Consider the following 13,878-nt stretch of genomic DNA (forward strand, 5'->3'; position numbering starts at 1 on the left):
TAATTTTCAACTTGGTATTAATTAAATTGTTTAATTATTACTTGACTAATTAAATAAAATATTTAATTACAACAAATTAATTACTTCATATTAATTATAAAATATTAAATTACTATTACTATTATTATTGTAATCTTATAATTATTTCTGATTTTATAATTAGTAAAATATTAATAGTAATTTAATAATATTAATTATTTCTTCTTCTTATTATTTTTTTTGCAAAAGTTCAAATAATTTTTCATTTTCAATACTAACTATTTTTTCTCTGATTTAGTTTTCCAAAAGATAAAAATAAATAAATTAATGATATCTATTATATATATATATAACTTCTCCGTATTCAGTTCACTAGTTAATCCTAAAAAATAGTTACATTAACTTGGGAAAAAGAAAAAAATTTTAAGCTTGATCGCTGTTTGACTCAATGTGCACTGGTGATGAATGATGCACCAGATCGACGGTATTCAAGGCGCTGTACGGCTTAATGCAAGACGGTTTTTTTGAATGACTTTTGGCCCACAGTGACTCGGGCGATATTCAGGAGGTAGATGTAGATCCCGCCGAGTCTCAGTGTCGGACCAATGAGATCCGGATCGGGCGATCCGATATCGGCAAATGGCAAGTTCGTTTTGGTCGTTTGGTTCTTCCGTCTGTCTTCTTCGTCACTGTTTATCTCTTCCTTTAAAAGCCCGATGGCCAACATGACAGAGCTTTGAAGCAAGGTAGAGTGGGACTGTGAGAGGGGAGACTTCTGAGAGAGAGAGAGAGAGAGAGAGAGAGAGAGAGAATATGAGCGAACTGGGTACTACAACGCCGGGCGGTAACGCATCGTCTCCTCCACAAGCTCTCCTTGAGAGGCTCAAGGATTATGGTCAAGAAGACGTTTTCTCCCTCTGGGACGAACTCTCTCCAGAAGAACGGGAGCTTCTCGTCAAGGATATCGAGGTATGATTCACATTATAAACGCATTTTTTTCGAATTCATGCAGATCTTTTAACTCTCGATCCCTGCAATCTGACTCCGCTACTTCATGTTCGATTTGCATTTTTAAGATCTTTCTTCTACATATGCTGCATTGCTACTTTTGATTTTATTCGAACTGAGTTATTTTTCAGTTTGTTAAGTCAGATTTGTGCTCTAATTAGTGTATTTTCGGCTGCATATTGAGTAATTCGAAGGTTTACATAACTAAGTGGGAGAAATGTGTTTGATATTTTTCGGAATTTCAAGTTAAGAGGAACTCTGATTTGTTTCTATTGGATTTGTTTTCCTCAGAGCTTAGATCTTCCAAGAATAGATCGGATAATCCGGTGCTCACTTCGATCTCAAGGTGAATTTCTTTTTTTCTTCTTTATTTTTGAAGTATTCGAAGTTGTATCTTTTTTTTTTTAAATTAGTTTAGATCGTTGTTTCCTGATCCTTTTCAAATCTTTTGGGGCGCATTCAGGACTTCCCATACCGGCAATTGAGCCTGTTCCGGAGTCTTGTGTATCGACTGTCGAAGTGCGAACACTTGAGGAAAGAGAGAGATGGTGGAAGATGGGCCTGAAAGCTATCTCAGAAGGGAGGTTGGCAGTGTTGCTTCTCTCTGGAGGGCAGGTGCCATTCTTGTTTCAATTAGTTGGTTACTGCTTGATTTGAGGTTTTGTATTTTAGCACAGCTGATCCACACATGCATACGCATAATATGGCATTGATCTCTTTTTTCTTAATTAATAAGTAGATTGTAGGATATCATTGTCTTTCTTGGATCATCTTTCTGATAAATAGCTACACATAACAACTTCGCTTATAATTATATCTTTCTGCATGTGAATAAAGGAAAAAGAGGAAGAAAAGTATTAATTATTGTTTTCCTTTTTAGTTGGCACCAAACAATTATAGGCACACTATTGAATAATGCTCCAATAAGTTCTTCAGTTTTTTCCCAACTGGAACCTGTTCAGATTTGAGTCGGCAACTGAAGCTCATTTAAGCTTGAGAGAGATGGTACAAATGCATGCAACTTAAGGAATTCAGGAATACATGTTTAGGCCTTTGATGATCTGAAAAAATGGAAAATGCCAACTGCCTTACCTTTTAGAGATAAGAGTATAATTACATTATCTTTGTTTGTTTTATATTAGGACTTAGGTGGTCTCTGATGTATAATTATCCAGTTTTTCAGTTATATCTGTTGAAGATATGAACTGCTTCAAATCATGGCCAGAGATTTTAGTAAGGAATGTTGGGCCTTAAACCCAGTTCCATAGGTATTAGAAGCCAGGCCAAGTTTGTATTGTTAAATATCACTATTGTTTGAGAAACAACAAAGTAATTTCTAAATTATGATGAAATTCTGTTTCTCTCTCTCTCTCTCTCTCTCTCTCTCTCTCTCTCTCTCTCTCTCTCCCTTCCTCCCTCCCTCCCTCCTTCCCTCTAAATTATGATGAAATTCTGATTTTTCTCTTTCTTTTTGGTTGCTTTCCTGCAACTATTTTTTTTCTCAAAGTTCTGATAAAGATATCAGATTACAGTCCTGTCCTATCTTGTGAGTGGCCCATGTATAAACTAGCAATTGTTAGCTACTTGGGAGTAGAACTAGTAGGTGGGGTGGGGTATGGTATTAATAAAATGCAAAGTGGGTTCTTTTGATTGTGATAGGCTTTCCCCCGGTACTCTTGATGCAATGACTATTTAGTCCAAGGCTAGACTTTTCTTTATTTCTGATCAATAATGACGAATTTATAAAAGTAGGAGATGTGGTTTCAAATAATACACTTCTTAATCAATTATTATAATAAAAACGAGATTAAGGAAATATGTTGGAGAATTTAAATTTCTTTTTTCCTAAAAATACTAGTAAAATTTCCTAATCCAATTAACTAAGGCTAAGTTATTTTAGAAATTATAAAATTTGAGAAGAGGACTAAGGAGACATGGGTCTCTCTCTCAATTCTGCTTTACAAATTGAAGGAAAAAACCCAATAAATTACATATTCAAAAAGATAAAAAAAAGGAAAGATATGAGACTATTTATTCCTCTCTATCTCAATTTATATTGCCTTCGAAGAAACTGGAAGAAAAAAGATATGAAATATTTATTTAATATCCATCCTCAATTTCAGATTAAGGAAAAGGGGGACAAATGATGCAAAAAGAATTATTGCTTTTCATCCAAGAGTAAGATCCCTCAACTCTCTATATGGGAATTTGAGGATAATATTTGGTTCCCATCAAAATTGATGTTATAGGTATCTAGATATATAGATATATATCGCTTGCCTTTTGATGTAATACTTACCTTTTTCAATAAATACTGTGGGGAATATGTTATAGTGTATGATTCTAGTTTAGTAGTTCTGTTCATTTTCTTTCTATTTTTCTAATTTTATTCTTTAGCTCATTAGTTGTTGTACTTTTGTACTTAAATACCCATTATGCTTTTCTTTGTATTAGATTGAGTGATTTTGCCATTTTTACTCATAATTGAAATGTGAATGCAGGGGACACGGCTTGGTAGTTCTGACCCCAAGGGATGTTTTAGTAAGCAACTAATCTGAGTACTTGATTACTTAAACAATGTCCTAGAACTGAATTCTCTTGGTTGACAGTTCTTATCTTAATATGGAACACACTTGAATCAATTTGGATATGCATCATGGAAGATGCTTGTAGAAATGGAAAATTGAAAAAAGAATACCGTGTACCATATCATGTAAGAATTCAAGGATCATCAGTTCATTAGTGTAGAGAACACTGATGTGGACCCACTGATGTGGTCCCCACTGTGTTCGTATGGCAGTAATATTTCAGTTAGTTATGACAGTGTATTAGTTGGTAGTTATTTCAGTTTTTATTATTAGTTTTCTTTTATTCTTTTTGCCATGTAAGCAATAAGGTTAATGCAGCCCTTTTACAGTTAGTCAAACATTTATATAAATCATAAGAGTGGGTCGGCAGAAGTTATGACCCTCTCTCTTCTTGTGAATTACTCTTCATGTACTTCTTCTCTTCTTCTCCTCTTCAAATTAGTATTTGTTTCTTTTTAAATCCAAGACAGATTGTAGTCTTGATCGACTACTTGGTATCAGAGCCGACCTAGGAGTTCTTATGCTAGTCTAATTAAGCCGACTACATGAGAACTTCCTAGGTTTGGAAGCTTTTCAACAGAGAAGGTGGATCGGCTGATTCTTGGAGGTTATTGGCAGTAAGCGGCTGCTATTAAGGAGATTGTAGAAGCCTGGGAGAGTTCCAATGATCAAGAAGAATTAGAAGAAGCTTCAGATCCTCAAGATTAGGGTTTTGCATCAATTAGAAGGTGGCGGCCAGAAATTTTTCATAAAGTAAGCCTTTTTCCTTGAGATCGACTTTAGAAAAGATCATCTTGGTTTATTCCGAGAGGTGCGGCTGGAAAATCTTTGCCTTTTCACCTGTGTTTTTTAGGGTTCTGAGAGAAAACCCTAAAATTCAGAACTGTTGTTGGTTTCAGATCAGAATTTGGATTTGTTTCATTCAGAACTGTGTTTTTTGTTCTTTGGAAGACCTAGGCCGGCGTTATCAATTGTTTGGGCGCTGTTTCTCTTATTACAGTAGTTAAAAAAAAGGTTTTCTATTAATTCTTGATCAAGAATGGAGTTCAAGAATCAAAGGGAAGGTGTTTTTGGGACTAGTAGTTTAGGTAACATGTCTGAGAATACCTTTCAGATTACAACTATTAAGTTTGATGGATCAAACTATTTAGAATGGGCTCAATCGGCCATGATGGCCATTGGGGGTAGAGGAAGCTGAACTACTTGTTGGGAGATGTGAAGGAACCACCTAAGGAGGACCAAACTTATACCAAATGGGTTCAGGAGAACTATTTGGTTATGACAGCTGTGCAACTCTATGCAGCCACATATCAGCTGAAACTATTTGAGGGCAAAAACAACTAACGAAATCTGGGATGTCATGAAAGAGAACTACTCCCAACCCCTTAACATTGCTAGGGCCTATGAGCTGAAATGTGAGGCTAACAACCTTAAGCAAGAAGAGAAACCAGTCTCGGTTCACTTCTCTACCTTGAAATCTTTGTGGCATGAAATTGACCACCTAGAAACACTTGAGTGGGAAAGTCAGAAGGATGTACAAAACCATAGAAAGCAAGTTGAAACTAATAGGGTTTTTGAGTTCTTAGCTGGTTCGAATCCTGAATATTATATTGTGAGACAACAACTACTAACAAGAGACAGTGTGACCCTATCACAAGCCTACTCCTTAGTGCATAGTGAAGAGACTAGGAGAAAGGTTATGATGCGACATCGGCCTTTCTAACCAGCCTTGGCAGCAGTTAAACCTAAGTCTGGGGGTGATACGGAGAGGGATATAAAGAAGGAAGACAAGTGGGATCTGGTATGTGAACATTGCAAGAAACCTAAGCATATTAAAGACACCTGTTGGAAGCTACATCCTCATCTAGTTCCAGCAAAACTCAGGAACAAAAGGCACACCTCTAGACACCCTAGCTGCTGTTTGGGCTGCCCTGACTCAGTTGAAAAAAGAAGTTGGCAATTCAGCTCAATCATCTCAGCTGTCATCAGCTCCTCCAACATCAACTTTTGCTCATTCAGGTACTCAGGCCTCAGCTTATCATGCTTTAGCTCCAAGTAATACTGAACATTGTTGGGTAATAGACTTAAGTGCATCTGACCATATGACTGGCTTGCCATCACTATTTACTACCTATCACTTATCTTCTATCTAAGATAAAGTGCCCATTGCTGATGATTCCCTTGTTCCCATTTCTAGCAAGGGAGACATCAAGTTGTCTAATACCATTTCCTTATCTTCAGTTTTTCATGTTCCTAAACTTAGTACTAACTTGCTTTCAGTCAGTTTTTCAATAACTTTTTTTCCTGACTGATATGTTTTTTAGGACTTAGAGACAAGGAAGGTGATTGAGACTGGCCATGAGACGAATGGGATCTATTTGCTTGGAGAGAGTTCTCATTGGGAAGATAGTGAATATAGGAAGTCTTTTGTTTCTTAGTTGGTTAGTCAGGTTATGCTTTGGCATGATCGGTTGGGTCATTTATCTTTTTGCTCTTTGAAGTGTTTGTTTCCTAATTTGTTTGAGTATGTTCAATTGTCCAGTTTGAGATGTGAAAGTTGTGAGCTTGCAAAGAATTGTAAAACATCTTATTCATTGAGTGATAAAAGAAGTAGTAATCCTTTTGATATTGTGCATACCAATGTTTGGGGACTTTATCATATCACTTCTATGGGGGGATACAAATATTTCTTATTGCTTGTTGATGACTATACTCGTTTTTCTTGGGTTTACCTTATGCGTTCTTGAGATGAGGTTCCTGCTTTGACCCAAATCTTTCATCAGATGATTTTAGCCCAATTTGGGGTCAAAATTAAAATCTTCAGATCCAATAATGCGAATGAATACTTTGCCAACACATTAGCCTCTTATTTGCTTGAACATGGGATTATCCACCAAAGTACTTGTCCTCATACACCATAGCAGAATGGGGTTGTTGAGAGAAAGAATAGGCACATATTGGAAGTGGCTAGAAGCATTATGTTTAACTCCAATGTGCCTATTCGTTTCTGGGGAGATGCTATTCTTACAGTAGTGTATCTCATCAATAGAGTTCCTTCACGGGTTCTTGATATGAAACCTCCATTTACCCTTTTATATCCTGATAAGGAATTGTTTACTATTCCCCTTAAAACCTTTGGTTGTATTTGCTTTGTTCAGATTCTTGGTCCTCGTCGTTCCAAATTTGATCATAAGGCCTCCAAATGTATTTTTCTCGGTTATGCACAAACTCAAAAGGGATATTACTGCTATGAATCCATTTCTGGGAGGAGATTTGTCTCTATGGATGTTACATTCTTTGAGGATGTACCCTATTATCCTCGGGTTTCTCCTTAGGGGGAGAGTAGTGAGTGTGGGGTTAACTCATCAGAAGTTCCTTTATCAGATTAGAGTTCCACTGAGATACCTTCCACTGTTGAGCCCTTACCTCCATTGGATGACTTTGACCTCTCCATTGTAGTCCGTAAAGGCAAATGGCATTGCACCACATCCACAACCCACTACATTTCCCAGTTATTGTCTTATGATCACTTCTCCCCTTCTTATAGGTCCTTTCTTGCATCCAAGTGCAGGAAGCCTTGTCAGTTCCTGAGTGGAAAGATGCAATGAAAGTTGAAATGGATGCTCTTTTAAGGAATAATACTTGGAAGCTAGTTGACCAGCCTAAAGGGAATAAACCAGTTGGATGTAGATGGGTGTTTATTGTGAAACATAATGCTGATGGTTCCATTGAAAGGTATAAGGCCTGACTAGTTGCAAAGGGATTTACTTACACTTATGGTATAGACTAGTTGGAGACTTTTGCTCTAGTAGCAAAGATGACCACTATTAGAGTTTTATTATCCTTGCAACTAGTTATTCTTGGCCTTTGTTCCAGATGGATGTTAAAAATGCCTTCCTCAATGGAGACTTGCAAGAAGAAGTCTACATGTAGTTGCCTCCTAGATTTTATGATGCAGAAACATGAAAGAAGGTTTGCCGGTTGAATAAAGCCTTGTATGGACTAAAACAGTCTCACAGAGCTTGGTTTGATAGATTCAGACAAGCCCTTGAAAAATTCGGTTTTGTGCAGGCCCAGTTAAACCATACATTGTTCACTAAGAGAGTGGATTCTTCCTTGACCTTGCTTGCTGTATATGTGGATGATATTATAGTGATAGGGAATGATAACAATGAGATTAAGTCTCTTAAAGAACTCCATCAAGAGTTTGAGGTAAAAGATCTAGGAGAGCTACGATACTTCTTGGGTATTGAGGTAGCTAGGTCTAAACATGGGATTTTTGTTTCTCAAAGTATGTTCTTGACCTATTGGAAGAAATTGAAAGTTGGGTGTTGAAGAGCTTCTTGAAGATAAAGCTATTTTCCAACGGTTAGTTGGAAAACTCCTTTATCTTTGTCTCACACGACTGGACATCAGTTATGCAGTCAATGTTGTCAGTCAGTATATGCACTCTCCTAGAACCACTCACGAACTTGCAGTTGAGAGGATATTAGCATATTTGAAGAGGTGCCCAGGTAGAGGTATACTATTCAAGAATAATGATCATATGAAGATAGAGGTTTACATAGATGCTGATTGGGTTGGGAATGTTGATGATAGAAGATCTACCTCTGGATATTGTGCTTTTGTAGGAGGTAACCTTGTCTCTTGGAGGAGTAAGAAACAAAGTGTTGTTTCTGGTTCCAGTGTTGAAGCTGAATATAAGTCCATAGAAAATGGTGTGGCTGAAATCCTATGGTTGAATCACTATTTGAGGAGTTGGGTGTTGCTTATGAGAAGCCCTTAATGTTGTACTGTGATAATCAGGCTGCTATTAATATAGCCCATAATCCGGTACAGCATGACAAAACTAAGCATATTGAAGTAAACCAACATTTTGTTAGAAAAAGGGTTTCATCTCAAGAAGTGTCTTCCGTATATCACCTCTAGCATGCAGCTCGCAGATCTTCTCCCCAAAATTGTTCCAAGGAAGAAGTTAGAAGTAGACCTATGCAAGTTGGGAATGATAAATATCTATTCCCAACTTGAGGGGGAGTGTAGAGAACACTGATGTGGACCCCACTGATGTGGTCCCCACTGTGTTCGTATGGCAGTAATATTTTAGTTAGTTATGACAGTGTATTAGTTGGTACTTATTTCAGTTTTTATTATTAGTTTTCTTTTATTCTTTTTGCCATGTAAGCAGTAAGGGCAATTAGCCCTTTTACAGTTAGTCAAACATTTATATAAATCATAAGAGTGGGCTGGCAGAAGTTATGACCCTCTCTCTCTTCTTCTGAATTCCTCTTCGTGTACTTCTTCTCTTCTTATCCTCTTCAAATTAATATTTGTTTCTTTTTAAACTCAAGACAGATTGTAGTCTTGATCGACTACTATTAGAAATTCAAGAATGAGAGTTGCCAAGAATTTTCTATTTTTCTTTTTCTCTTTATGGAGTGGGGGTTGATTTTGGTACTCTTTGAGGTGATGCTCTGGTGCAGATGATTTTGAATATTGTTTTATCTTCCTTTTGGGTGAATCATGCTTCCTCTTCAAATAATTCTGATTTGAATATTGTTTTGTCTTCCTTTTTAAGTGTGTAGGTTTCATCTGATGGACATCAGCAAAATAAACTAGCTCTAAGAACATATCTGATTTTGTAACAGATGATGATAATCTGTAGAGTGTAGACTACATGTTATAAAAAGGACAATGAATGGATTTGTTTACAATGCTAAGATATAGTGAATGGAATGAAAAGATGCTAACTGATTGTCCCAAAATCTTAGAAAACATAAGCTTCTAATCAGCCTTTATACAACTGCAGTAAACTTCAAACCCAAGCTAGGAGTGGGAGAAAATGTTAGAACAAATGTTAATCTAATCTGATTCTCCTCTCATGATTCAGATTTAGCATTGATATGCATGCAACTACAGTGTGTAATTTCAATGAACAAACTCTCTCTATTTCAGAAGCAACCTATGACACCGGGTATCTCAACATGCTTAACCATAATTGTGCGGACAAGACATGATACTGATATTAATAGATACTAGATATTAGTGTATAATGAGTACTTCTGAAAAAAGTCAAGATTCAAATACTGTTATTAACTTTTGTATGATAAGAGTGGCACATAGGGTGATGCTTAGAAAGGAGTACAAAGGAGTTACAGTGGACCCAATCTTGATATTAATAGATACTAGATATTAGTGTATAATGAGTACTTCTGAAAAAAGTCAAGATTCAAATACTGTTATTAACTTTTGTATGATAAGAGTGGCACATAGGGTGATGCTTAGAAAGGAGTACAAAGGAGTTACAGTGGACCCAATCTTGATGGTCCACAGTGGCTGGTTTTTTCATCAAAGATAGGTTGTATCTTGGCAATGCGATGTGACTGAAATGGGGAAAGTAAAACTCAGTTTTGGTGGATGGTCAAAATGGAGTGGTGCATTTGGAATCTGTTGAAAGTGTTAAAATAATTGATTTTATGTTTGTTAGGGTCTCTGTTTGGATGATTAAAGCCTTCTTTATTTTAATCTATTATTGTACTATCACTTAGTAGGGGCACAAGGGTCATTTCCCTTCTTATTTTTTGGCCCTATATATTATAATGAAGCTGGTGCCGCCAGTACTGTTCCATTGCCTCAACACTTCTTCCTTCCTTCTCTTCTCTTCTCTCCTCTCCTCTCCTCTCCTCTTCTCTTCTCTTCTCTTCTCTTCTCTTTGCTTTAACCTTCAATCAGATTTACTGTCAAGATGGTATTAGAGCGTGGCCATTGAACTGGGTGATCAAGTGTCTTCTTCAAGCTGCTGAATCTGGGCAGAACAGAGGAGTACATCTGGGTTGTTCGAATCAGACCTGCAACTGGTACCGCCCCATTTTTTTTTCTTTTCTTCTCTTCCCTTGGTTGTGTATCAAGAGGAAAACGAATGGACCTGAACCACTGAATGTTAGCACACCCTTGTGAGGTTTTTCCTCTGTTTGTTTTGGATCATGTGATCCTGTACCTGTGAAAGGCTGCTGTAGGTCACGTATGACCTGTTTTCTCTACTTGTTGGCTTGATGCCTTGTGTGTAAAGATCTCCCCTTGTGATTATTGCTTGTAGACCTGCTGAGAAAACTAGTAGGCTGGGCTACTCCGTACAGGTCTGAAAATCAGATCTGTCATCTTGTTTATTCTGGAAATTGGTGCTGGTCTTGTGCTCAGATTAAGTCCAAAAACTGTAGTGTGGGTGGACTAATCACTTGTTGTGTGTGGAGTTTTTTGTTTTGATACAAGGAGGGATCCTAAGTTGAAGTTTTTTGATAAAAAAATTCTATGTTGACCATGTCTTCTGAGAATTCTGCTACTTCAGGGATTTTTGGAAATCAAAATGGGATAAGTGGGGGAATGGATTTCTCCACGACTGTCATTCCCTTTGATGGTCTAAATTACCTTGAATGGTCTAACGGAATAAAACTCTACATCACTGCTAGGGGAAAAATAGGATACATCAATGGGAAAGTGAAGGAACCGAAGAGCGGAAGTGCTGAATATGATAGATGGAACCAAGAAAATAGTATGGTGATGTCTTGGCTCTTGGTTTCCATGCTGCCACAGGTGAGAAAAACTTTTATGTGGGCCGAAACCGCTTGTGAAATATGGGAACAAGCAAAGTTCACCTATTCAGAGCAGAGACACTATGCCAAGATATACCAACTGCAAGCTGAATCGTCCACATTTAAGCGGGAAGAAAGGAGTCTCTCGGTGTACTGTTCGGATCTGACATCGATATGGAAAGAACTTGATCACTATCAGAATGTTAACTGGAAGTGTGATGAGGATGCAAAGGCATATAAATCACTTGTATCTCAGCAACGTGTATTTGCCTTCCTCTTGGGGCTGAATCCTTCATATGAGCCCATCAGGGTGCAAATCTTGGGAAGTAAAGGCTTGCCATCAGTTCAGGAGGTTTATGCCTTGGTTCAGTCAGAAGAAAGTAGAAGAAATGTGATGAATTCTATAGAGGGGGAGCCAGTTGCTCTAGCTGTCTGGGGAAGTTCAGATACTAACGTTGGAGGTGGCTCTAAGAAGGGTGACTCTCAGAAGAGAATAGACGATAAGAGTAAGCTTTGGTGCACTCACTGCCAGAAGGCAAGACACACCAGGGATACTTGTTGGGATTTCCATGGAAAACCTAAATGGGCACAGGATTTGGATAAGAAGTCAACAACTGATCAGGGCAAGAAACCAAGTTAGCAGAATCAAAAAAGGTATAACTTAGCTAATATGGCATCTCAAGAGACTGGTCCCATGGTAACTTAGGAAAGGCATCCCATTTCTGACCCTAAGGAAGAGATCATTAATTCCTTCCGTGACCATTTGGAGTTATATGGTAGGACTCTTCGCTAGATGGATACTGGTCCTAATCCTACCTCTTTTGCATCTGCTTCAGGTAACACTGCCACTGCCTTCCATGTGTCATCTCGTACCTCTGATTCCCCTTGGGTAATTGACTCTGGAGCCTCAAACCACATGACCGGTAAGTCAAATTTATTTCAGGCATACAATCTTCTCTCTGGGAGAGATAAGGTGAGACTAGCTGATGGCTCTTTCTCCACCATAGCCAGCCAAGGAACCATATCTCTCCCACTCGGCCTTACCCTTTTTAACGCACTACATGTTCCTAAATTACCTATAAATCTGCTTTCCATTAGTAGTATTACGCACTCCTTGAACTATTCAGTTACTTTCTATCCATCTTCATGTGTGTTTCAGGATTTGGCCTCGGGAAAGACGATTGGTAGAGGAAGCATGGTGGATGGCCTCTACGTGTTGGAGAATAAAGCTGGTCTTGTGGCTATAGAGTCTTTGAGTTTGTCCAGTGAGAGTCAAGCCTATTTATGGCATAGTTATCTTAGTCATCTTTCTTTTGAGTCGTTAAAAGTTATGTTTCCAAAGTTGTTTGAGTCTTTGTCAGTGAGTCAGTTGCAGTGTCAAACATGTCAATTGAGTAAACATTGTAGAAGCTCTTTTCCTTTGAGAAATAAAAGATCTGAATTTCCGTTTCATATTGTTTATTCTGATGTTTGGGGCCCTGTTACTCTACCTACTGAGGCTGGATACAAGTACTTCATTACCTTGATCGATGATTACTCTAGATACACCTAGGTTTACCCTATGCGATCTAGAGAGGAAGTGCCTAAAATTGTGAAAGACTTTCAACGCATGGTGTTCACTCAGTTCCAAACTGAAATCCATATTTTCCAATCGGACAATGCAAAGGAATACTTCCATAGTGATCTCACAAAATTCTTTGCTTCGAGTGGATCACTTCAATGAAGCTGTTGTGCTAAGACACCTCAACAAAACGGTGTTGCTGAAAGAAAAAACCGTCATCTTCTTGAAGTAGCTCGTGGCTTGTTAATCCATATGAATGTTCTGAAGAGCTTTTGGATGGATGTTGTTCTGTGTGCTACATACATCACCAACCGTATGCCCTCTTAGTTACTAGAGTATAAGGCCCCACATCAGCTTTTGTTTCCTACAACTCCGTTGTTCCCCATTCCAATGCGTGTTTTTGGGTGTCGTTGCTTTGTTCATAACTTGTCACCTACTCGGGGTAAACTTGATCCTTGTGCTATTACTTGTGTCTTCCTTGGTTACCCTCTATCTCAAAAGGGGTACCGTTGCTATGATCCCGTCTCTCGTAAGTACTATGTCTCAATAGATGTGTCATTCTTTGAGAATCAACCTTTCTTCTCGGTTTCTCCTCAAGGGGAGAATAGGGTTGAGGAGAAACAGGCTCAGACTCAACTACCTCCTCTACCTGACCCTCCTCCATTTTGTGTCTTTCTTCGCCGCCACAAAAGCCAACAGAGTTCAAGAGCCGTGGAACCTGACACTATGCAACCAACATCATCGGCTTCAACGGAGGTTGATCCTTCCCATCAGCCAGGTACACTTGCTTCTATTGATATGCCTGCTCCTCTCAATGTTGATTTCCCCTACCATTAATGATCTTGATGTTCCTATTGCTAAGAGAAAGGGTGCTAGATCTTGTACCACTAACCATCCTATCCCTCACTTTGTGTCCTATGATCATATTTCATCTTCATATCGTGCATTCCTCTCTTTTGTTGATAGTATCCCCGTTCCTAAGAATGTGGCAGAAGATTTATCCAAACCTGAACGGACAAATACAATGAAGGAAGAGATTGATGCATTACACAAAAATGGCACTTGGGAGTTGGTGGGTCTTCCTGAAGGGAAGGAACCGGTAGGGTGTAAGTGGGTGTTCACAGTGAAACACAATGCTGATGGAACTATTGAAAGG

General features: G+C 38.2%; 1 protein-coding gene across 1 annotated transcript in view; it reads left to right on the top strand.

Moving 5' to 3' along the window:
• Positions 1–664: 664 nt before the first annotated feature.
• The window catches only part of LOC148846543 (UDP-N-acetylglucosamine diphosphorylase 1-like), a 35,985-nt gene continuing 22,771 nt past the window's right edge, over positions 665–13,878 (top strand). The window contains exons 1-4 of the mRNA XM_088953309.1: positions 665–948; positions 1,279–1,333; positions 1,451–1,602; positions 3,489–3,528. Of these exons, the coding sequence (XP_088809435.1) occupies positions 793–948; positions 1,279–1,333; positions 1,451–1,602; positions 3,489–3,528 (403 nt within the window). The 5' untranslated portion in view covers positions 665–792. The remainder of the gene's footprint in view (positions 949–1,278; positions 1,334–1,450; positions 1,603–3,488; positions 3,529–13,878) is intronic.

The sequence above is a fragment of the Nelumbo lutea genome, chromosome 7, assembly GCF_056320005.1.
Source record: "Nelumbo lutea isolate HS-2025 chromosome 7, American lotus-T2T, whole genome shotgun sequence".
In the NCBI taxonomy this organism is placed as follows: domain Eukaryota; kingdom Viridiplantae; phylum Streptophyta; class Magnoliopsida; order Proteales; family Nelumbonaceae; genus Nelumbo; species Nelumbo lutea.